Source organism: Nomia melanderi, chromosome 11, assembly GCF_051020985.1.
Source record: "Nomia melanderi isolate GNS246 chromosome 11, iyNomMela1, whole genome shotgun sequence".
Taxonomy (NCBI): Eukaryota; Metazoa; Arthropoda; class Insecta; order Hymenoptera; family Halictidae; genus Nomia; species Nomia melanderi.
The window spans coordinates 14685492-14710906 of NC_135009.1; the positions used below are offsets into that span (position 1 = coordinate 14685492).

A 25415-nucleotide genomic window follows, 5' to 3' on the forward strand; every position below is an offset into this window, starting at 1 on the left:
TGTACAAACGCTTTTTCACTTATTCATACTTGAAGACTACTGTCTCTCTAGACGGTTCGCCGCCATTCTGCGTCGATCTGTTCTCGATTCTTCTCGAAATTCGCGAGCTTAGAACTTCTTCGGCGTTATCGACATCCAAACGGTTAGCCCGCGGTTCTGCCTGACGAGACGGCGGAAGCTTCGCCGGTAGCGTCTTCACCTTTCACCATCTTTGCGCGTTCGAGTCGCGAATAAATCACGAACTGTCGCTCAGTGATGAAACCGTTGCGACACCCACACACGCCGGTTATCCCGTTTTCATTTGCATCTGGCTGCTGGCTCGTGAGGTGCCATAAACGCGACCCGTTTTTCCTCGCAAATGGCCACACTCGAGGCTACCGGCGCAGAATGGGACGTACCGCCCGTGCCTGAACGACCCTGGTACCCTGCGATCGACGTTCACCTTCTTTTACCTTACACATCGTAAATCCTGCACATTGCAACTGTTTCGAACGAATAAAAGCAACGAGGTAAGCGACTTCCTCTTTATAGAGAAGCTTGATAAAAGCAAGAGACAAGCAACTGCCTCTTCATCGAAGCTTAATTTCCCCAATTTTACTTACGTCTTCAATTTTACAATTTTCTTCAAGAAAAAATTGAAAATACTCAGAAAGTACCATTCCTCAAACTCTGCATAGGAATTAGAGATCGAGTATCGTTTCGTAGCAAGCAACGATGCATCCAATTTTGGATAAATCTCGATCGAACGTTACCGATTGCATCGTTTATGCAATCAGATGCTAATTTCCTTAATAATCATCGTCGTCCTCGATCGCAGTGTTCCCGAGTCGCTGAACAGATCCGATCCTCGCAACTCGCGCCCCCGTGCGACCGGTCACTCGCCGTTGACCGGTCGCGTCCTCGTCTACATCGCTAAAATTGTTGTTTATGCTTCGGTTGAACCGACGCGCGTGTCCGTGAGTGTGTGCATGTGTGTCCTCGTGGTGAACGCAATATGTTAAGGCCTCTTAGTTGCTAACGACAGGTCGTCGCGTGTTCTTCCGGTGTTTCCGACCGCGGCGACGCGGTCTTGTTCGTCTTACGAGCTAGAAATCGAATCGGTAGTCCACTGTACACGCGAAAACTCGAAAGGTGCTTGGCTTCTCCTCGGTATCAGGCCAGTCGGATTAAAAAGGAAAGCAACGTCGCCGACGCACGCGTGGACGAGAGATCCTCGCAAGCCACGTCTCTCTTGCCTCGTCGCGTTTCCGTTCTTTCATCGATGACAAATGACGAACCAATTCGGGAAGAGGGGATACGATCGGAATTTTGGAGAGACAGATTATAGGTACGCTCGCGTTTCAGCGGATTTCAGCCCGTCGATGTTAGATTTCTCTGTCAGTTCGTCTTTATTCGTTTTCGCATTTATTTCTGGAAGTTCGGTGGTTCGTACATTAGATCTATTTTTCAACTTGTGTTTTTTCGATAATTTGTGCAAAAGACAGTCTCGTTCGACGTGTTGGGGATTTTATCGTGTTCGTGATAATTAAATTACGGATTCAGTTGCGAGTTTACATTTTCTATTGAAGATTTCTACTTACGAATCCGATTTACTCGAGCATGTTTGAATTCTAATTTCACTTCAGTCTAACCCTCGTTAACCTAAATTCTTTTCGTAATTATTATCGAGATCTCAGCCGGTAGATAGGAATAGTTAAATCGTAACTTTCAATAACTAAATGATCTTAAGTCCATCTGAATCGTTTGGTTATACAAAAGTTTCTTTTATTGATACACAAGAGAAGTAACCTGAGAAATTGATATTTATCTACCAAGAACAACGCCTGTCTCTCCAAAAGCGAAACCAAGCAAACGTCAAAGGAAGGATCGACGCGCGAGGGAAACCTGAAAGAAAATGTTACGGAGACAATGAAAAGAAAGAAAACAAGTGGGAGAAGAGAAGAACATAGAAAATAGAAGAAAAACAGTGCAGGAAGAAATGAGGTGACGGTAAAATGATGTGCCAGTGATCGGAGACAAGAGAGCCACTGTTTTCCAGTCGTTTACACGATACTCTCCTCTTTCTCTCACACTTTCGCATTGTTTTATTAATATTTTTTTGTTGTTGACTTTTACTCATCTCTCTCTTTCTCACTCACTCACTCACTCACTCACTCACTCTCTCTCTCTCACACACACGTTCGTTCTCCGCACCACAAAACTTCATTTTTCGTCGCAAAGTCTCGTGCCCAGCCACTTTCCGTTTAATGAAGGCATATTCGCTAGTGTTTGGAGTATACGTGGAGTTTTTTATTTTTTTTTGTTTTGTTCTTTTGTTTAGTTGTCGCTTAATTACGCATTATCTATAAACGTAGGTACCTTACACGACTTATGCATTATCACCTAGCCTCCAGTTATAATTCATTTATAATCCAGCGCGTTCTCACCGGTTACGTTGCGTGAGAATCGTTCACACAATGTGTTCAATGAGCACGTTCAACTAACGTGTGTACTTGTACGTGTACGCGTGTGTCTGTACATCCGCCGAAAAACACGTGAATGACAAATAAAAACATGCCTGCGTGCATGCGCGTCATGTGTGTACTATCGAGAGGACGCTTTTCATCCTATTTTCTCGATTTTACTTTCTCTCTCTCTCTCTCTTTCTCTCGCTTTCTCTCTCACTCACTCACACTCTCTCGCATACGTATCTTTTTGTCTCTCGTTTCCCTCGTTATCCTTTCAAAAGTGTATTTCATGCTTCGCGAGCGCGCATGTGTGTGTGTGTACTCGTGTGTCGTTAAACGTCTAACTGACCAGCTACAATGAGCCTACGGTATTTACAAATCTCGCCGTTAAGTAATCATCTACATTGTTAATCGATCATTTACTCGCTCGCTCTCTCCCTCTCACGCGCACGTACTGTTGCTCCGTTTCTCTTCTCCTCCCTTGATTCACGCCGTAATTAATTAAACGAGTCGGCTCGTCGCGAGACTTCGACGTATCCTTGTTTATCCCCTTCCCGGGCGATCAACATTTCATTCTAATTTCGTTCTTTGTATTTTGCAACCGATTCGTATAAGGGTTCGGTGTTTCGGGCGAGAATCAGTTAAAAAGTTAAAACTCGTCGTGATTTAAAAATACGTAAGGTTCGTAATAAAACGCGAGGAACCCTCCTCTCCCTCGAAAGCCAATTTGTTCGACTCTGTTTGATCTATGCTAAAATCGTGCGAGAATAAAACTGTAAAAGCTACTACCGGGTAAACAGAAAGTTTAAAATAAGGGATGTTCAACTGTGGGCGAAAGGATCGAACGATTTCTCGCCTCCATTAACTCGAGTTCGTTTCCCCTGAAATTATATATTCTCCCTTTACGCTGTCCATACTTCTTGCATACTAAATTTTCTAATGAACTTCTACAAACTTCTTGCAAATTGAAACACCGGCTTGATCAAGGGTTCCTATAAAACTGTACGTCTACCCTTTCAACTGTACGCTTCGCGGTCTCACCCTCGAGAACTCCAAGAAGAAGAAGAACGCAACGATCCGTCGAAGTTCCCGCGTACGATGCGCGGATTTCCATGAAACTTCCCGCGCGAGCGAGCTCGCCTCGTCGGCTCGCGAGCTCGGGGACGCGGGGAAGACGGAGAAATCGGTTTTTCTTGGTTGCCTGCGGGTGTGAGCTTCGCTTGGTTCGCGGGGTGATTCGAATTCGACGTGTATGGGGATACTAAAACTGTTATGTACACGGTGATCGCGCGATGACTTATTTACAAAATGACGGGAGAAGCGGTCAGCTGACGCCGGGACGACGATGAGCCGACTGTGCCCCGTTCGACGACGGGAAACAAAGAGAAACCAACGATCGGCGAATCATCGCCGAACAATCTCGATCCTGAACAACATCGAGCCGGGCAAACGGTCGATTTCCTCCCTTCGGAAGATCCACGGATCGCGCGCCCCCGATCGCGGGAAAACGATCCGGCGATCGTGGATCGTGCCCGATCGATCCGCGAACGATCGCTCGCTGAGAGGACAGAGTCCGCTCGGTTCGCCTGTCCGTTCCCACTTCCATTCTCGCTGTTATCGATTACAAAAAGTACTTAAACGTTACGTCGTTACGCTAAAACGTCGATCCTCCTGTCGGATCAACGGCGGAAATCGTCTGCGTCCGCGCGCGCTTGTGTATACATACGCGTTTACAATGGTTGTCCGTTTACAAAGAACAGAGGGGAAAACGAAAGATCAGCAGAAGAAAAGAGGAAAGAAGACAAAGAAACGAGAGTTGAGTCACTAAAGCTTACGTTGCTACCTAAGAGACCCGTACGGCGTTCTCGTGAGCTACTGGCTATCTAGGTTCCTTAAACTAAAATCACACTCAGAACGTAATTATGGTCGCCGCGTGTCCTTCGTCCGGCCCCCGTGCGCGTTCGGGTGATCGCGGATTATCGGCTAGTGGTAAAAAGCGATCGACGCCATTGAAAACGGGAACAAAAGGGACGAACGATCCGCTTACAAAGACGCGGCGGCGATCGTCCGTCGGGTCGGAGCGGACAGTTTGATCGCGAACGCGGACGGGCCGGACGGCCGAAGGATCGATGCGGCTCCGATCGGCTAGGAATCCGCTAGGAATCGATCGGCGCGGCATCTCGCGCGGAAGCGATTTTACAAGAGGTCGCTGGAAAAGAAAATGAAACTAATCTATCTACACGAAAGTCGATGCCGGACGATCCGAACGATCTCCATCCTTCTTCTATTCATCTGTCGGCGATGTTCTCTCCAGCGGACGTCCACTTCCGCTCGGCTCGCGGCCACTGGTGCGCCAAGTGCGATTCGCCGGCAGTGCGTTCGCGTCGGTGCGAGATCGCGCGATTCCTTTCGAAGGAACCAGCTTCTTCAGGGTCGGACGTCGCTCCACGACAGCTGATCATCCCTTAAACCGCCGCGACTTCCGACGCTACATTGGTTTAGGGGATTCTCCGAGGCTCGATCGCTCGAGGCGAATCGCGACTTCAAATCCACGCGTCGTCGAGCGACGTTTCAACGCGGACGTTCGCTTCGGCGTCTATGGAGGTCCCAGCTCGAAGCGAAACGCAGCGACTGGCAGTCGCCTAGGACGCGAAGGTAGTCGCTCAGGGCATCGTGGAAGGATTACATTCGAAAGCGACGTGAGTCCAACCGATGCGAGTGATCGTTAGTCACAGTCTACCACGGCTAGACGCGTCGAATCCCTCCGATTCGCTCGTTCGACCCCTATCTTCCTGCCTTTCGCGAGTTCTCAGTCGCCTGAATTCGCAGTGTATCCGACAAGCTCGGGCAGCTATGGAGAACCCTGAAGTGCGATCTACGTCCTGCACGCGTCGTGCCCATCGGCGGGCTCCAAGTTTCTTCCTGTCAGCTTCTCCTTCGGCGAAGCGGCTGTCGTGTTCCGCGCTGCGTGGTCGCGCCGGTTAGGAACTCGCTCGCGAACCGATGGTAAGAGCTAAAGGGTGTACATTTCGCGAGGGGACGACAGGGGCCCGCGGTCGACTCGGTCTCGATCGTTTGGACGTTTCTCCGTTCCTCGATCAGGGAAAATCTCTCCTTCCAAACACGCGGAGCCCAACCGAGTGGGACTCTCTGCGTCCCTCTCGTCGGCTCTGGCAGGTACAAAATACGCTCTCTGTGTTCTAGTTCCTGAACAACGAGCGCTTCAAGGATATCGAGGGAGCTCAGCTCGAGCAGCTGAGGAGGGGCGGGACGACAGGCGACGAACATCGTCAGCCTTCGATAGTCCTTCGTTAAGTTAAAACGGACAAGCCTAGGAACCGATGGCACTCGGTTCGCCGGCGGGATCGGGGGAAGATCGGGATCGAGGCAGCATGTCTGCCGAAAAGTCCTCTGCCACGGGGGTTGATCAATTTCGTAAAGACCGTGCTGTTCTACGGTCAGCCGACGTGCCTCTGATTGCACATAACGCCGAGGTCTCGCTTAGCTATGAAGCCTGGCGTTGGGCACTCCACTGGAGAATTGTTCGAACCAGCTTTCTAACGAATACCGCTGAAACAGTAGCCTACTGGCGCGATACTCGCGAACTTGCTGGCGAAACACGGAGGGGTGTGAAGCATCCCCGCAGGACGGGGAGCAATGGAGTCTAACCGATGCATCAGCCTGCCAGAGGGTACAGGTCAGACGGGTAAACGATCGCTCTCGCCGACACACCCTCCGAAATGGGTACGTTCGATAGGCAGATCCGGACGATCGCGAGGAAACCGTTCCCGATAGCTAGGGTCGCTTTCCAACCCTCGAGAGTCGTCGTCGATCGAGACCAAACGGAGGAACGATTCGGGCCGCCTTTCGTCGGTCCGCGCAACGTAATATCGCGATACCGCGTCTCTCGCGCGCGCGTTGGGTACAGCTTAATACGTACATGTTACGGGGAACTGTGTGTAAAATCTAAAAAGACAAGAAAAACGGGGGAAAGGGGGGGAAAAGGTCGTACAAGGTGAAAGTAATAAAAAGACTGGCCCGTCTTTTCGACGCTCCCTTACAGACTACGCGCACTCTCGCTCGCTCTATCGCTCGCATCTCCTCGCCCGTGACCTCTTCGGCTCCAATCAACCCTCGAAATCCCTCCGATACTCGCCGTGGCTGTACAGACTGGCTCTCCCCTCTCGCTAGTCGGCTACCTCTCCTCGAATCTTCGTAATTGGCTACTTCGTCCGTTTCTTCTTGGACTCTCCGTTTATCCCATCCCTCTCTTCTTCTATTTCTTTCTTCGTTTCTCCGTATGTATACAGCGGTATGTATAATATTTATCGTCTATGTATATATATATATATATTTATGTATATATATATCGGCTAGTCGAAAATTGAGGCTACAGTGCTCGGCAGTCTATTGTCTCTCTTGGCTCTTCTCTCCGCGGCTTCTTCGCTTCTCTCTCTCTCCCTCTCTCTCTATTTTTCTCTGGCTCTTCGAAAGTATCTTCTCCCTCCCTCTCTCTCTCTCTCTTTCTCTCTATCTCTCTGTCTTCCTCGTCCAACTTCCGGCCGTTGCTTTTCGTTCCATCTCGTTTCTCTGTTACTCTTTCCCTCTATCTTTCCCTTCGATTCTTCTTCGTTTTCCACCATATCTCCCTCTCCAACCCTCACTCTTTCTCTCTCTGTTATTCCCTTTCTCTCCTCTTACATTCTGTCTCTTTCTCTTTCTCCCCCCTCTCTCTCTCTTTCTCTCTTTCCCATTCTTTCTGATTATTCCTGCATCTTTCCCTATTTTCCTCTCTTCAGGCTGTCGACAAATCCATTAAGGATCGCGTCTTCGCGTGATGCGAATTACTCGGGTCGGCTGTGTTCGCGATTTCGGACGAGGTTTTTATTCCCATTGGTGAGGAGAGGGTGGCAATTCCGAGGGATGAGCCACCGTGGAGCTGCAAGTCGTACGAAGAGATCATTAGAGGCTGTGTTATGGTTTGTTTTTGTTTTTATAGTTTTTTTTTTTTTTTTGTTCAGGGAAAAGATCTTTGGTGATTTCTTTACTTTTTATTTTTTTTTTACTACTTTTTTTCTAAGTTTTTGAATGCTCTTTTCTTTCTTTACGGTTTGTCTAGAACTCGGGTACAGTCTGAGCGACTTGCGGGAGAAACAGAGGTGTGGCCTACCGTCGAGCCTCCGGTGAGAGTGTTCAGAATGAATGTTTAGACCGAGGACCCAATAAAATCATTGTGAAACGTTCGTCGGAAATTTGCTTTAGAGTGTTGCGGTTCTATCTATTCTATTACTGGGCCCTACGAAATCTATAGCATCTTCGAGCCAAGATCAACGCGGTTCGCCATCAATTCGCCGAGATCTAGGGGAAAGCTTAGCGATCCTTCGATTGATCATCTACTTGATTGCAATCAAATATCCGGCTTCCACTGTTGATCTCTTGACTCGACGATCGTCTCGGAGGCTCGAACGCTAAAGAGACAAAAAAAAAAAAAAGAACTGTACACGACGAAAGTGCAAAGTGCTCCTCGCTATTCAGGCTCGCTCTTATTCCGTGGACGAGAGCTTTTTGCGGGAAAAAAAGAAGCGTTCTCGAACTCGGCACACCGAGTTTCGTCGGCTAAACGAACATATCAGGGCGCAGGGAGGGTCGGGAAGGCTCTTTACGCTGGTAACGATCGGACATCGTCAATCGATGCGACGGCAAACGTGAATTTTTGCAATTCGAGTACGAGCGGAGGATGGGGAACGAAAATCAAAGACAAAACAAACGGAGAACAATATATGCCTGGAGATCGCAAACCGGATGCAACACGTATACACATTTGAGCCCGAGCGAAAAACTTCGGGGCCAGGCGGAGTCAATTTCGCCGGCAAACATGGAGCCTCCGTTTTCTGAGGCGGGATCACGGAGAATCCTACGGGATTGGCAAACTCTAATGGTGACGATCGATTGCCGGGAGTCGATCAGTTGCTCTCTACTGGGTGACCGTCGTTTACATGCAGGGAATCGTTACGGTGTGAGTCGAAGATCGTCAAAATTTAATTCAATTTTCATAGAATATGGCGTTTAATATTATAATACTTTCATCATATTGAAATTTCTGTATTAAGTTACGAATTTACAATATGCACAGAATTTTCTGACAGACATGCATTACGCGTTCCACACCATTACGATTCCCAGCACTGTTCACTAGCGTCGAAAACGGAATCGGATAGCCGTTCAAGGTCACCGGGAGGAGCCATCCCCACCGTGGCGCGCGGACACGCCCACTTCCCCCTCTACGGCTGTACTCTCTAGCTGTTGCGGAGGGGGAAGCGACCCTGAGAGTCCGGTTGAACTCGACGAGCAAGCGAGTCGCTACGCAACTAGGCATCAAGCATCTACGCGTCTGCTATCACGCGAACGTCTCGATTCTCGAGGGAGACGCTCCGCGTCGCGACGATCGATTCGAAGAGTCGAATATCTACCGATCACCTCTACACTCGTTGATCGAACTACAATCAGGGGAAAGGAGGAATTACTTTACGAGTTCAACTGTACTACTAACGCCGGTTGAACAGGTTGAACGCTAATCGTCGGACACAACTGAAAAATAAAACTAGTATGCAACTATGTACTCCATTAAGAAACTAGCACAGTCATGTACACGACATAATCAACTAATCAGCTAACAAACTATAACTAGCACACACGTATAGTTCTAATTGCGCTCAACGTGTCAGTCGTCGAACATTCTTCCTCAGCTTCAATTCCATCGTCTAAGACGATTTCTCCTTCCCCTCGACCGCAGAGGATCAACTTCGCGACAAGTGGAAGTCGCAAGCTTCGACTCTTCGAATTCTACGTTCGAGAAGGGGTTGCGACCGACAGGTCTGGGGTTTGACAAAAACCAACAGCGGAAAATGAAAAAAAAAAAGAAAAACGCTTCGTCTGATTTCCATGCAGCTGTCAGCACGGGTGACAGCCGGCCCCGGCTCGTCCCGATTTTCCGTTCAGCGCGCCGTTTATCGCGTCTCTCTGCCGGACAACGTAGTACACTTTCGAGAATCACGCCCCCGCCGCGACCTTTCCCTCCTTCCCCGCTGTCGCGCGACTCTCCCGTCGTTTTCCATCTGTCCCGCCCCGATATCCTCCCTTTAACCTTCGTAATACCGAGTGAGGCGCAGGTGCTGTCATATTTTCATTATAATCCGGACTGTCTCTACTCTAAACCAGCCGCTCATTTGGCGGACAAATTAACGCTCACGTAACGAGAATCAATCAAGTTTTTCTAAATGAGAAACCAAAGATTATAACGCGTGCCAATTTGAAAATTCGAAGTCAGTCGTTTCGATCTTCGAACTCGTATGATTATTATCGATCACAATCAATTCATTCAATGTCATTTACTAAATATTCCGACCACGGTGTTACAAAGGTTAAGTCCTCGTCGCTGCTCGAGAAAAGTCACCCCGTGTGAAAATAACAGCGAAACAAAACGAATCGAACAAGCTCGACCCCCCCCTTTCTCCCTCCAGTTGAAATTATTTCGGGAGCTCGAAAAAAGAATGGCCGCGTCGTCGGGAACGACGACTTTCCTCGGGACGAGTCGTTAAACCCCTCGGTTAATTTCAACGCGGGCGGAATTCCCTTCGCGCGCCCTCGTTTTCCATGTACGCGCGTCTAGGGATTGACGAGGGGCGGAAAAACGACGGGGGAGGAATATCGAAGGTCGAAGTAACTCGGCGAGAGACTCGATAGACCTCGAGGCTCCGATATCCGGGAGATCGTGCTGGTGGATCGTGAGGGGGTTGGATCTGGGGATCTAATTTTGGGATCCCAGGAGCTGGATCCTCTCAGACAAGACGTTGCGTCTGTTTTCGCGGCAGACCTAAGTCACATATTTTTTGGAACTTCCTTCTCGCGCCGGGATCGAAGTCTACGGCAGTGGTTCTCAACGTACTCGTGCAGCTCTCTTTACGCATTGCTAAGAAACTCGAGGAATCGTTTGAAGTTTCTAATTCTCATCGTCAATTGAAGGTTCCTTATGAAAATTGTGGAAACTATACTTTGAATTAAGATACCTTTGATTTTAGTTAACGAGTCTTGTTTCTCTTGCTGTCAAATTAAGCACTGTCTCAAATGAAACTTGCGTCCAAGATGAAATTGACTCGCGTGATTCTATTTTAAACCAAAATCGACACCGTGCGATATTCACAAGAATGTTCATGCCTGTTTTCTTAATGGTTAATTTTCATAAGAAGCGTCTCGAGAACAGATTCGGATCGCCCGGAAAACACTCGCTCGATTCTTGTCTTCAAGGTACCGGCGCAGAGGGCGGTCCCACCCGAAAAAATCGCCAGGGAGCCAATAACGCGGCACCGTCGCGCGCCCTTATCGGATTCTCGCGGCCCCCCGCGAGCGAGCAAACTTCCCCGGCGCGAAATTTCCGGGTCACCGAGGCGCGCTCCCTCCGGCCGCCGCTCGGCAAAGCGAATCCGCCGACGGGAGGAATCCGAGGGAATTTTCAGCGTCGCGTCCCGGGCATGGCGAAATGACAGTAATGGCTTCCGCGGTTCTCTCCTCCGATCGCCCGGTCGAAAACCTCCGCGACGCCTCGGCAAGAATCGTTCCCGTGAACGTATCGTCTACCATTGTACCGTACAACCTTCGCGGAAGTATAAAAAAAAATCACACTGAAAAGAAGACAGATGGCGTCCAAAAACAAAAGAAGAAACAGTGAAAAACAATCCTCTCTGGGTGGAGGTGTTGGGATGGATGAGAAGGTTGAATCCGTCGAAGGACGGACGATCGAACGTGCCAATCGAAACCGAAAAACTCGAAGTGAGGGCATCCGATCGCTGGATCGTTAGAAACAAAAAATAAGCGAATGAAACGCGAGGGGAGGGGGTCGAACGGATTGTTTCCTTCTTTTCTCTCGGGAATCTTGTTTTCAGCGTTCGTTCGAATGCTCGGAGATTACGGTCATTGTGCCAACAGCCAGATGCATCCGAATCGGTGCTCTCGGACGGAAATCGTTCGATTGGACGAGTAAATAAACAGGGAAAGAAAGAAGGGGTGGAACGAACGCGGCGATTCGAGGTCGTGGAACGTTTCTCCGGCTGACGGGAATCTCGGGAACGGTTGGCTGGCGGGGGAGGGTTGTCTTTTGGCCAAAGAGAGTGACCTCTCGCTCCGCGTCGATCGGCTTCGGACGAATGTCGCGGCGCGCGGTGGTCGACGGTCCTCGCTCGTGTATTTTTCACCCCGAACCCGTTTTCTCCTCTCGACTGAAGGCTGCATGGTGGATCAGGCCTTCGTACGCACTCGTCTTGTCGACCGAGGTGCTCCGTTCAGGCGTTTTCTTCCAGCGTTATTTACAAGTACCACTTTCGCAGAGGGGGGCTCGTTATCGGCACGCACCAGCGACGGTCTCGTGTGAACACGAATGAGAGACTCGTGGAATCTTGGATTCGTGATCGATTCGAATGCAAGATTACATTCGTTCTGTCAAAGACAATATCAAGCTCTTTCATCCTCGAAAATCCCCGAAGATCCGCGCTCTAGAACTCTGATTGCTGATTATTGTATCGTTTGATCTTAATCTTACACCGATCTAAAAATCGGTAAGTCACAAAAGCTAACTCATAAGAATTGCAATACGTTTAACTGAACTTCCGCGATTGCAACGCGTTTCCCTGAACCTCCACGCGTTATTGTCCCGTTAATCGCGCGCGGAAGAAGCGCTAATTAGTCGGCTCGTTTCCACCCTCTATCATAGCTGCTTCCCGTAGATTTTTATTGCTCCGCTCGAGGCCGAGGAACTTTTCATTGTTGCGATTTGTTCGAAGAAACGCGGAGAATGCGAAGCGACGTCTACTGCGGTTTACATTTTCACAATTCTGCTTACGGCATCGCGAGCTCGGATTTTCCCGTGGAAATCCACGGGGATTCTTCGCGGAACAAATGAAACGGGATACGAAGATCGAAAGTGTCTCGCAGACCTTCGAGGATCGATTCAGACGAGAAACCCGATTATCCGGCGACGGTTGCGGTCCCGTTTCCGGTAAGAAAGCTAAGCCCCGGCGCTGGCGTGCATCCGGTAACGCGTGTACCACGTATCGTCGAGCACACGGTGACTCTCACGTTTCTTCACGGTTCGTTTGAATCGGCGATCAATCGTGCGAATTCTTTCGTGAAATTTGTACCACGTAATTCCAACGTTCTCAATATTCTTCTATTTTGAATCGATCTTTTGATCGTAATACGCGACGCAAGATGTTCGTGAACAAATCCTCGAGTCACCGTGTATACACTCGTATCATACACCACCGGCTAAAGTTTCCGATCACTCGTGGATTCCGAATAAAACCATGATCGTCGCGAGAATCTCTCGTTAAGAGGCACTACCGAAGATTCTTACCTCTTACCTTCCGCGAATCGATTCGATTGTTCGCGGTTAAGTCTGTCGACTCGACGAACACGCGTTCGCCGATTCGCAAGACGGTTTCAGAAACTTTCAGCCGGCAGTGTATATGCTTGGCCGGCTGGCAACTCTGATCGAGACTTGTACTCTCGTCGCGTACGTATGCGTGTATGCGTACTTACACACAGGGCCGGCCGCGAGAGCGAGACCAGGCCTCCCCGTTGACGAAAAAGGCGAGCATAATGCCGATGATGTTCTTAAAAATCCGATAAAACTCGAGCACCGGCGCGAATCAATCATTAACGCTCCATTTAACGGCCGATACCCGCGGACTTCATTACTTATAAATTACGTTTATGAACCTGCCTCGTTAATCACGAAACTTGGTCTCGCACTTTCGACCGACTGTGTACACGAACAGCGTGTTACAATGAAAATGTGAAACTTTATCCTCGAACCTCAAACTCTCAAGAGTCTCGACGCTTTCAAGAGATAACGATCAACCGTCAAATCGAGAAATAATAGTTTCAGAAAACACTTTCATCCTTGAACACTGCGATGAACGTTCGATGAAACGTTACGTTCAGAGTAATTAAACGTTTGAATTGAACAAATGAATCCGAATTAAACGAACAAGTTCACCGTAACACGCTGCGCGCAAACCAGAGTTTCTCTATACTGCAATAAGAAGCGGAGGTGACGGTGTGATTAAAAGAAGAAAAAACAGAAAGGGAAGAACGGGGGGGAAAGATACTAGAGAGAGAGAGAGGTACGTAGAACGACGACAAATGACGACCAACAACGGGAGGGGCTGTGGAACGGAAAAGAAAAACCAGAGAACGGGCGTGGGTGAGTACCAACTGAAACCAAAACGGTCACAGCGAGACGTGTGAACACAAAACGTAAAGAAGAAGGGCGATAAAAATCTCATTCATTTCATCAGTTACTTTGTTCCTTTTCTTTTCTCTTTTGTTTCAATGTTTCATTGTTTTTATTTTTTTTTTGTTTTCTCTCTTAAAGATTTTCTTTGATTTAAAATGGTTTGTTCAAGTACCTCTGCGAGCGAGGTCGCGTCCGGACTAGAGCTGACTCTCGGTTCGTTCGGTTCGTTCAGGAGGAGACGTAACACGATTGGTAGTAGTAGCGGTAGTAGCGGTAGTGGTAGTAGTAGTAGTAGTGGTAGACGATAGCGGTAGTAGTCGATAGTAGCTGACAGTGGTAGATAGCTGATTCGGTACTGGTAGTAGTGGTAACGTGTACGTATACGCGGCGCAGGGCGCTGGGTCGGCGATCGGCTTGCTCTAACTTGACGGCAATAACCAACACGAGACATATATGTTACATATCTATCAATAATCAAGTCATCAAGAAACAGAATATAATTGGGTGGCGAGATAACCAAATATTCGTTCTCTCTCTCATTTTCTTTGTTTCGTTCGGTTCGTTCGCCCTCGGCGTGTCTCTCTCGGGGCTCGGGGGAACGAACCGTGAACATATTTTCTCTACGATTCTCTCTGTCGGCGGGCTGAGACGAAAATATACGTTCTCCCATCGTTCGTTTTCTTTCTTTTCTCTCGTTCTTTCGGATCGCCTTTTTTCGCAGTTCTCGGTATTGACACTTTCTTGGTTTCGCTCGATGGACGTGGACGGTTCGCTTCGGATCGAGGGTGAACGGTGGAGGGAATTATCGTGAACGTTTCCGCTTTAGAGCTGACGTTTCTGAAATAATGTTAATGGCAACAGGAGGTCGTCAGTTGGCTGCTTTTTCGATAGAGCTGATGCTTCTTCGCTGTAATCTTAATCGAATTAATCCACCGTGAAAACGAAGAAATCTGACTCTGTTTGGATATACTCGGTACGATAACGTTGATGGAACGTTTTATCAGTAACGCGCAGGTGGAGTTGAACTCGGTTCAAACTGCCTACTTTCTCGATTTAATCAATAGCAACACGGTGAATCAATCTTTAGCCGAATTACTTCAACTTTGTCCCTTTGACTGAATTTCCGCTGAAACGAAGCGTCCGTTCGTTTCACCCGTAGTGAATCGAAAGAAAGTCGAGGAATTAAAGGCGCCGAACGACGTCATGGAGCGCGCAAGAAAGCTTCATCAGCCCCGGAAAAACCTAATCTCCAAGCAAATCCCCCCACCATCCGTCCAGCATCGTCGAAGGAAACCAATCGTCCCTCAGCTCGAGCGAAAAGAACGTTCAATCACCTGCTCGACCGATTCGATCGATTTACGGACACAGTTAATCGCGCGATACGCGGTTCAATTCGTGATCGTATCCCAAGGAAGACTTCCGGAAGTGTCCGGCGAAGGCTGAAGCCGAAAAAAAAGAAGAGCGGCAACGACGTTAAAGGGAGGAGGGTCGTCCGGGACAAAAGATCGTTTCCCCTGGCTGGTTTCGATCGTTCCGCCCCTCGGCCCTTTCCCATCATCGATCCTTCCCGCTCCGGCTGTTTCCTGTTTCCTCCGCGGTTTTTAATTTCCGCCCACGACACGCTCGACCACTTTCCCTCTCTCTTTCTCTACCCCTCTCCCCCCAGTCGTTCATCCTCTGTTTCCAAGTTTTCGATCGTATCGCTACACACCCTTTCATCTTTCTCTCCCAATCTTCGACGAGATTACACAGCGAAGGGTGGAAATCCACGGAAACAATGGGAGGCCGGAGAAAGAGAGAGAGAAACTGCGACACGTTTAACCCCCTTCCGACACCCTCTTTCCCGTGTGCAACGCGAAAAATCGTTTTCCCCCTTTCTGCCCCTCTGATTTCCTCCCCACTCTCGATCCTCCGGATTTACGATAATCTCGCGCGGAGAGATGCAAAGGCGTGTCGAGGAAGAGGATGGCGAGGCGGACGAAACGGAGAAAGGTGTTTCGGGGGGTGGTGGAAGTAGTCTGTGAAGGGAGGCTTCAATTCCCGCGTACCCGGTTTGTTTTTCCTTCTGTTAGAAACAAAGATCATCGTCATCATTCGTCCCCTGCAGCGATCTCGAACCGCCTCTCCCCTCTTTCTCTACGACCGATCTTTCGTCGCACGATTCTCGTTTCTCGTTTGTTTACCCGATTTCAGTGATTCACAGATTTCTCTTTTTCGTCTTGTCCCTCGTACTCTATTGTTCTTTTCGATTTGACATTTTCTTTTTTTTTATTTGTTTGTTTGTTTTCTCTTTCTTACGTTCGATAAGGATAACCTGGACGATCCGCCACCTACGGCTTACCTTGCGAAGCTCTTGAACGCCGCGGACTGCGGATTTATGCAGAGCGGCACGCGCGACGTGTTCAGCTGCTCCGCTATAAATTTGTGCATTTCCTCTGAAACAGACAACCGTGGATTTTAGGATGAGAAACTGCCGGGCGCAAACTCGCGCGCGGCCTGTCGCGAATACGTTTCTTCGGGCCGGGGGACGGGGGACCGCCGCGATTTACGCGGGACAAGCGCGGCTCGATCCATTTGGGCGCCGGAAATCGGTTTGGATTGTGTGCGATGGCTGTTGCTGAAGTAAGCTGTGCGCGTGTGTAAATCACTGGAACGATTCTACTCTGTACTTTAGCTTGCGTAATTTTCCAATTGCGGTCTGTATTTTTCTCCGTTTGAACTCTTTCTTCTCGAGACCAAAACGACGGAATAAACGAAAATTGCAGGAAGCTACTGGACAATTTCGAATATTGTATATACACTGTGCCTTTAACACAGTTATTTAAACTGATTTCAATCGTTAATTCAAATCGTCGTTACACGCGAGCAATTATGATTAATAACAGCCACTTTGACAAATATACTACCAGAAGAGAAAGTCCAGAGTGAAATGTCCGCGAGAGAACAAAAAATATTCTCCGGAGGTCTAACACGTTGACTACCACGAAAGTGTTCCACGTAGATAATATGCGACAATCATTAATTATTCGCTACCACACTTACGTTACACTGTTATCCAGTTTTTTACTATTGAACATCATTCGAATTATGAATTCTAATATAAAGCAGCAGTCAACGTGCTGATACCAACCCTTTGCACAGAGCTTGTCAGTCGCCAACAGATTCGACACCAAATCCTAAATTTCAATATTTAACCCTTTGCACTCGAGAAGTGACTCTCAACTTGATTCGATGCAGTAAACTATAAAATCTGACATTTAATATTGAACTGTGTAACACATCAATGTATAAAATATTCGGATAAAAAAGCTTTCTCTCAATTTACTTGCGATTTTCCTTTGAGTTCATTTAAAAATATCCTCTTCGTACAGTTAGAAACCGTTAAGTACCAGCGAAATACTTCCGAGTGCAAAGGTTAATACACAACTCAAGCAATATGAAATATTCCGAGAAAACAGTTTCCTTGAATGTGATTTCTCCGCGACTGCTCCAACTTCAGAAAATCTCATCTGCAGCTCGTTAGAAGACATCGAGCATTTCCAGGGAAAACGTCTCGAGTGCAAAGGGTTAACGATTAAAAGTCACCCTCAGAAATTATCGGTGCCTTCGCCGCAGCCCCGAGGCACGCGATATTTCCTGCAACACCCCGACATATTTCTTCGAACTGATTTTTTCCTTTTCCAGGGATCGAGTTCCAGCAACCCTTCAGGAACGAGCACGCGCGCGCGCGAGCGGCGCAATTTTTAACCGCGATATTAGTTACCCAGTTTCGAGGCGATTACCGGGGGAAGAAAGGCATACGTTAACTTCACGGTCTCCTGGTCGGGCCAGTGATAAATTATGGTTTATCGCTGCCGAGGCTGTTCCAGGCGCACGCGAGAGTCTATCGCATCATTGTTCTCGCCGCGGCGCGGCCCGCCACGTGTCCGAGACGCTCGACTATTAATAATGCACGTGAGTCACGACCAAGTATTTCCTTTTCTTTTTTCTTTCTTTCTTTCCCCTCTTCTTTTCCTTTTCTTCTATTCGCGCGGCTAATCCGACTAGCGCCGTGCTCGACGAATCGATTAGTTTAAACTGCTGGCGACTCGATCGGTTTCAACATTGTGCACGCTTGAAATGCTTACGGACTGCGTGAACGTTCAATCGGTGGATAAAGGGAAGTGGAATTGAAGCTAACCCTTTGCACTCGTGAGGTGACTCTTACTGGCCACTTGATTTCATATAGTGATACTATAAAGTTTGATGTTTAACCGTTTGAGTGCTGAGGAGTATAGCGCTCTTGTGCCAAAATTGATGCGCTTCTGTTTATCAGTATCAATTATAATTTTCTTACTATGTTCTTCAAGAAATAAATCGAAGTAAATTTATTTGAATAAATTTTTTTGATTTTTTTCTGTAATAACACAATGTTTGTGATCTCATTAGATAACTACTCTTATGAATTCTTTTGCACACACCCAATCTCTTCCGCATTTTTGGTAAATATACATAAAAGTTTAGCATCCAAACGGTTAATATTGTACCACGTATAATGCGTCAATTTGAGAAATATTGGAATAAAATAGCTTTCAAGTTAATTTCATAATATATTGTCTGTATCTCATCAGAAAATGTTCAAATATTTCTACTGGTAAACTGCCGGGTGCAAAAGGTAAACACTGAACCTACTGGGTCGAAATCACCGATTTGATTTCTTTTTGCAATAATTAAAAGGGGAATAGACGTTTCTTTGAGAAATTATTGAAGACATTGATTTAGCAAAATGAAAACTGAATTGTACCCTTGGAGTTGCTACAGACCAATCAAACGAGTAATCAAGCTTCCACAAAAATCATTCCACCCCAACAAAAATCCGCAGTCCATTCAATGGAAACGTCGAATGACGGTGCTAGCTACCTTCGAATGTTTGGCCCTTACCTTTCACCTGCTGCACGGTGGTGAGTCTCCGTTCCCAGAGATCGTTGAACACGTGAGACGAATCTGGCTCGAAGTCCACCGTGTACTGTCTCATGCCGGCGCTGGTCGTGTAGCAGCACGTGCACATGCACGAGTGGTATCTGAGCCTTCCCTCGTCGAGGTAAGGATGCGCCAGGGCGTCCACCACGGTGATCCTCTTGTCCTGCGGGAAGTTTCGTGGAACGGGGTCAACGAACGATCGATAGAGCCCGGGGGTCGAAAACGGACCAGCCGGTTGCGAGGGACCCGACCAGCGGGTACACTCCGCGCGCTATTTATGAGCCTAGTTAACCGCGTTACTCTAACGCCAGAGGTTCCCAATTTGACTCGCCTTATCGGATCGTTTTCAAAAATACCGAACGAAAACGAATACATCGAATTATTCGACATCCAAGGGGAACGTCTTTTTTCGAGTGACTTTCTTCGCCTTTGCATGATCAGCGATAGATTCTTGGTTTCTTTAGCTAACGCCAAAAGTTCCCAAATTGAGTGGCCCTATCGGATCGTTTTCAAAAATACCGAACGAAAACGAATACATCGAATTATTCGACATCCTTCTGAAATGTTTTTTTTCTAGCGATTTTTTTCGCCTCTGCACGGTCAAAGATGGATTCTTGGTTTCTTTAGGCTCTGGCTCGGATTTTTAGTCTATCATTTAACCCTTAGCACTCTAGATGGTTTTGTAATTTATCAGAAACTGCATCTCATTTTTATAGTATCACTAGCGAAAATGAATGCTATAACATTCCTTCGATCTTTCATTTTCCTTCTCAGCACAAAATTTCGATGCGTGGAAAATCGAAAGATTTTAAGGTAGTTTCTTTGATTCATTAAAATATCTGATATTATAACTGCTGCAATATTGGAGCCTACAGAGTGAAAAGGGTTAATTGCTAGTCCTACATTAATCTAACATTTTAGATATGTATAATATTTTCGAGTTTTTCATACTTTCTTCTGGTATGTATTTAACTTTGTGTTTCTAGCAGTCGTATCTAACTTCAAAGAACAGAAAAAGATAATTGAAAAGGGCAGTATCAGAATTAATGTCGAGTACAGACGTCGTTACAGAGTTAAACGAAAGAAATAAAAGAATTCTGGCAACGAAAGCTGTCGCCGCCTTTCTAAATCATTTTAGCGGTTCTACAGGGTAGTGTCGTCTAGTTTGGGAACCACTGGTGTTCGCGAACTCGGCGGCGGTGGATAAAAAGCGCGCGAGAGCTGCTGGGCCGAATAAATTCGACGGGTTCTCGCGACGCGACGCGATCGATTCGACGGATTTGGATTAACGGGTGGCTGCCGCCCCCTGCAGTTGCGTCGCTCGATGAATTATCGATTAATAAATTCAGACAGTTCTGTGGGTCACTCGGCTTTCGGTATTTCCAAACTTTCGCGTTCGAATCGCTGGGCATTCATCAGAGTCCAACGAATGCAACGAATTTCATAAGAAACACGCAAGACGCTTTCCCAAATACTCCGTTTCGATGCAGAAATGAAAATTAGGCGGGGAGTCTATTATAATTGTGTTCTATATTGCAATAGGAAAGTAACTAAAATATATTTCCAATGTTCGAATGAAAAACTTCGTTAGAACTCTTTGTTCTTCCATGAGACAAGTGTAGAAATGAAAATTATCCGGGGAGTCTATTATAATTGTGTTCTATATTACAATCGTGAAGTAAAAAAAAAAATGTCCAATGTTCGAATGAAAAATTTCGGTAGAACCCTTTGTTCTTTCACAAGACACGTGCATCAACAAAGAAACTATAAGATTCTTATATTCAGATCGTAATTAATGTATACAACACACCAAACAGATTATTTAACTGGAACGATCTTAGAAAAACTTCGATTGAACCTTTAGCTTTCGAATTTTAGAGAAACATCGAAGTGCTAAAAGGAGATTCGTTGTCCGCAAAATTGTCCGTAACGAGATTAATCGTTAAAACGATTAAGGGGAGAGAATCAGGGAGGAATTCTGATAGATTAAGAATCGAGGATTCTTCTAAATGAAGCTCTAATTGGATTTCCTCGCGACCACCAGAAATAAATCGACTTTGGCGGGCACGATACTAATTCAGGAACCGAGGCGCGCGCGTTATTTGTCACGGTGAATAATAGAGGGACGGTTGACTTTTATTAGAGTCCCGGGCAGCTTAAAAGGCAGTAAGGAAGCGTCTCCCGGCGTTCCCTTTCGCGGCCCAGTCCCGCAGTGTCGTTTAAACATCGAAACGGCGCGTTTCAGCGCGAGAGATTTAGGAAAGCGTAAAGCCTCGCTGCGTTAACCGCGCTCTAACTCCTTTAACGGGACAAGTCGACGTATCTCTTCCATTTCATCTTTAATAGAATTATTATAAATTCACTGTACGCTCGCGTCGAATAGAATATTATATAACTGCCACTTCAACGTTGGTCAATTTTACAATATTCACGAAACATCGCGGAACACGCTGTAAAAACTGAGATAAACATTCCATTATACTTATTCCCGTGCATTCCAGAATGTTCATCCTTTGCACTTCAGAAGTTTTTCCGGGAATATTCAATATTTTCTAATGACAGACATTTTCTTAGATTGAATTAAGAAATCTCACATGCATCGAGGAAGAGAACTATTTTCTTTAACATTTTCTTTAATATTAAATATCAAAGTTTACAGTGTCGCTGTGTCAAATCATTTGGTGACTTAGAGGCGCCTCTGGAGTGCAAAGGGTTAATACTTAACCCTTTGCGGTATGAGATACTTTGAAACGTACGAAACCTTCGATAGATGAAGCTAAATATATCAACTGCTTGATTAATAGAAAAAGGAAAATAAGTGCTGATCTCTTGCTGTTCGAGTAATTAAATCATTTATTATATCGAGTAATTAACATTTCAAATAGTTCGCATCGCTACGTGAAATATTGAAATAAAACACCTCTGCTTAATTCATCTATGAATTATCCTTAAATTAGTGTCAAACAATACCTACATCTCATCAGAAAACGTTGAATATTTCCATCGAAAAACTCGAGTGCAAAGGGTCAATAAAATATAAGTTTCACAGTAACCCGAAACGTCTGTTAATCGAAAAATTAATAATTAGAACTTTAATAATAATTAGATTACTCTAATTATTATTCCACGTTCTGATAATATTATTTAATCATGATATTCAACGATCGAATCTTTAATTTCTATTCTCACATTGCGCGAAACCTCATAAATCGGTTTTTACAAAAAAACTATTTAAAAATTCGAACATTGCCCGTCGCGATATTATTTGGACAACGCTTGATAACGGTAGATCCGTTCCGTACATGTCGCTGAAATTCTGATAAACGGAACGCGTGTTCACCGGCGGGCGATACGCTCGCGCCACCTCCTCCTCCTCCTTCCGCCGGCTCGGAGCCCGTCTCCAACGGGACAGCCTCCGCAGTAAAGATTTTATTGCAACTTTTGTTACGGGCACCGATTCCGCGGCGACTTTACGGTGTCGCGACCCTCGTTCCGAGATTTTTTACGGAGTGACGAAACCGGGAAGGATACGCGAGCGCGCCTCTCGAACTTGGGATCCCGGTTCATGAATAATTCGAGCTCGCCCCGGAGTCGTTCCTGCGAGCCGTTGATTCGCATTAAATTTCAATTAGTTAGGCGTGCAATATTAGAGAGTTCCTGTAATTAGCTTCGATCCCCCGTTTCTTTTACCTTTAATTACCGGCACTCGATTCACCGAGTGCCTTCGTAAAATCTGAAACGCCGCGGGTAACGTTCCCTGGCAGTGTATTAAACAATGGAACTATAACGCTGGAGGAATATTATACTTAACCCTTTGACGAAGATTCTATGGAGAGTAAAATGCAAATTCAGAGTTATGTATCGAACGATTTTCCGAGGAATGACCTAGAACTACAGTCGAAATGTCTGGTTTTAGTTCTTTTGTTTCGGAATTATTGATATCTTAAATTGAATATTCGTAATGATTTTGAAAATAAATAGTTCGCTTCTACTGATCTCTTGTAGCTTTTACTTTCTATACTTTCTGCACTACGGATTTACCAGCATTCGCTGTTTAGTGATAGTACATTTTCTGTTACTCGTGCTTAACCAGTTAAGTGTGGAATTTAGTTTGAAAAATCTCTCCTTGCACGCAATAAAATGGAATAGCGTGCGTATTATTGAAAAAAAACGAAGTTTGTGTTGACAACGAAAAATATAAAAATTGTCATCGTTTAAATAACCGTCTATATTACAATATTTTCGCATATCAACCCGCTGCCACTAAAAGTGTTAAACCCATAGCATCGAAAATCCCAAAAACGATCAGCCAGGAACTTTCCAACGCCACTGTACAACCGTCCAGAAAAATCGTCGCGCGTTGAAAACTTACGGGATCGAAGACTAGCATCTGGCAGAGCAAATGGACGGCCTCGTGCGTCGCCTGGCTGCTGAGGGTGTAGAGGGCCGTCAGCGAGGGCGGCTTCGGCGCGCGCCTCAGCATGTGGGATCTCGCGCCCTCGCACGCGTACCTCATGTCCTCGGGGCTCGGCGTGCCCAGCAATTCCGTGATCAGCTCCAGCTGCAAAAGGGAGGACGTGTACGTGCGCGAGTTTATAACGCGGTCATTTTCGAGGGACCGGCCAACGAGGAGGACGGACGCGCGCACGGAGGAACGATTCCGAAAACAGTTTTATACCGGGGACACGAGCGGAAAACGAATCGTTGCCTCGGACCGGATCCCCTTTGCGAACGTTTGCTCCTTTGATCGCTGACTCGACTTTGATACGAGTTTATATAAAATTGTTCGCCGCTCTTCTGGCTCTTTACTGGCCGGCTTCGGGGAGTTTCGGGCGAGCTTGGGGTCGCGGGATGAATTTTCTTCGTGCTCGGTTCATTTTGGGACTTGGGATTCTGTACGTGATTTTCATCGTTGTTGGGATCTTTGGGTTGATTTTAGTGGAGGTTGGAATTGGACGATTGGAGGAATTGATTTTAGAGATATCAGGAATGTTGAATATGTTAGAGATTGTAGATTCTGTTCGAATATTCTCGTTTTTGAATGTTCGCTTGTCTTTAACCCATTCGAGACTGATTACACACCGTGTGATTTTCGAGGCTATAAGACTGGTTGCACACCGTGTGTGCAATAATAATAATAATAATAATGATTTGCCAATTATTCATATAGTCAGTTATTCACATAGCAATGTGTGCAATAATAATAATAATGATTTGTCAGTCATTCTGAGTAAAGTCGTCGAGATAAGACTTTTTTTGAATTAATAGTATCTGTAAAGCATAGGAAAACAAAATGAACATACTCACCGACAATAATAATTTTTATGGTGTCTCTAGTGAAAATGAAAAATGCTATAGCATCCCTTCGATCTTTTACTTTCCTTCTCAGTAGAAAATTTGGATGTGTGAAAAATCTAATAAATTTAGGGTAGTTTCTTCGATTCGTTAAAATATTTGATATAACTGGGGCAATATTGTAACCTACAGAGTTCAAAGGGTTAAAAAACTTGGAAAACCCCGTGACAGAATGTCGCTCCTGGGGACCGTGAAAAAAATGGCCGTCTCGAGTGGGTTAATGTTCAATTAATTTCGGTAAATGCTGTATTGGAAACCGAGTAAAGAGACTTCTAGGTCGACGCTGCACTGATTCGTCCTCCGTGTTTCGTGAATCTCTCGCAGGGAAAGGGGATCGCAGCGAACCAGTCGCGACAGGTGTGTTAATCATTTAACTGGCCGAAGGACTAACCTGTTGCACAGGACTCTGCGCCTGGAAGAGGATCCTCCGGCGAAGTAGCTCGCCGAAAATGCAGCCGACGCTCCAAACATCCACGGCGTCCGTGTAGTATCGCGCTCCCATCAGGATTTCCGGCGCGCGATAATACTGCGTCACCACTTCCTGGGTCATGGGCCTGTTCTGGTCGGTTTCCTCCACTCGGGCCAGTCCGAAGTCGCAGATCTGTTTTCCGAGGGATTTTATTCAATTCTTTTTACTGAATTTTCATCTTATATCTCTGATCGTGCTTCAGTATCACTTTCAACCCTTTGCACTCGAGAGGTGACTCTCAGTCACCATTTGATTCGACGCAGTAAAATTAGAAAATTTAATATTTAATACTGAACTATGTATAATGCATCGGTGCGCGAAATATTGGGATACAAAAGCTTTGTTCCTCAATTTACCTGTGATTTCTCTTTGAATTCATTTAAAAAGCAGTCATCTTTGTCTAGTTAGAAAATGTTAAGTATTGCTAACGAAATACTTCCGAGTGCAAAGGGTTAAATCTCTTTTATGTTTCTTACACCTTTCTTATTGTAATTATCGTGCTACAATCAGGAATAGAGCGAAAAAGTGAATCGAAAGTGTAGAACACTTTTAACAATTGTTTCCGAGATAACCAATTTCGAAAGTTTATCTCACACTAAGTGATTGATAGTTACAGGAAGTATAAATGAGTTACGATCGTCATTAGCGAACTTCTCTGAACATTATCTTAGTTCCTAAGATAATTAAGTTTCATACGAGAGAAGTTTATGTATTTTCAATTCGCTTCTTCAGCGTAGAATCGCTGCTTTCTGTTATAAATTTCAATGCTTGTCATCTTCCAAAATGAACCAGCCAAAGCGTTGAACTATTCTCGGATTGAATAACGTTAACGGAAATTCCGTAGCGAGGAACGGAGAGCAAAAACGCGAAGGATGGGCGTTAACCTCGCGATGTT

The 25415-nt window shown here is 46.1% G+C and overlaps 1 protein-coding gene across 1 annotated transcript in view; it reads right to left on the bottom strand.

The window, feature by feature from the left end:
• Positions 1–1742: 1742 nt before the first annotated feature.
• nmo (serine/threonine-protein kinase nemo) overlaps positions 1743–25415 on the bottom strand; it is a 258417-nt gene continuing 234744 nt past the window's right edge. Inside the window, 6 exon segments of the mRNA XM_076372222.1 lie at positions 1743–7355; positions 7358–7386; positions 16079–16172; positions 18658–18859; positions 23069–23257; positions 24443–24652. Coding sequence (XP_076228337.1) covers positions 7243–7355; positions 7358–7386; positions 16079–16172; positions 18658–18859; positions 23069–23257; positions 24443–24652 — 837 coding nt within the window. The 3' untranslated portion in view covers positions 1743–7242.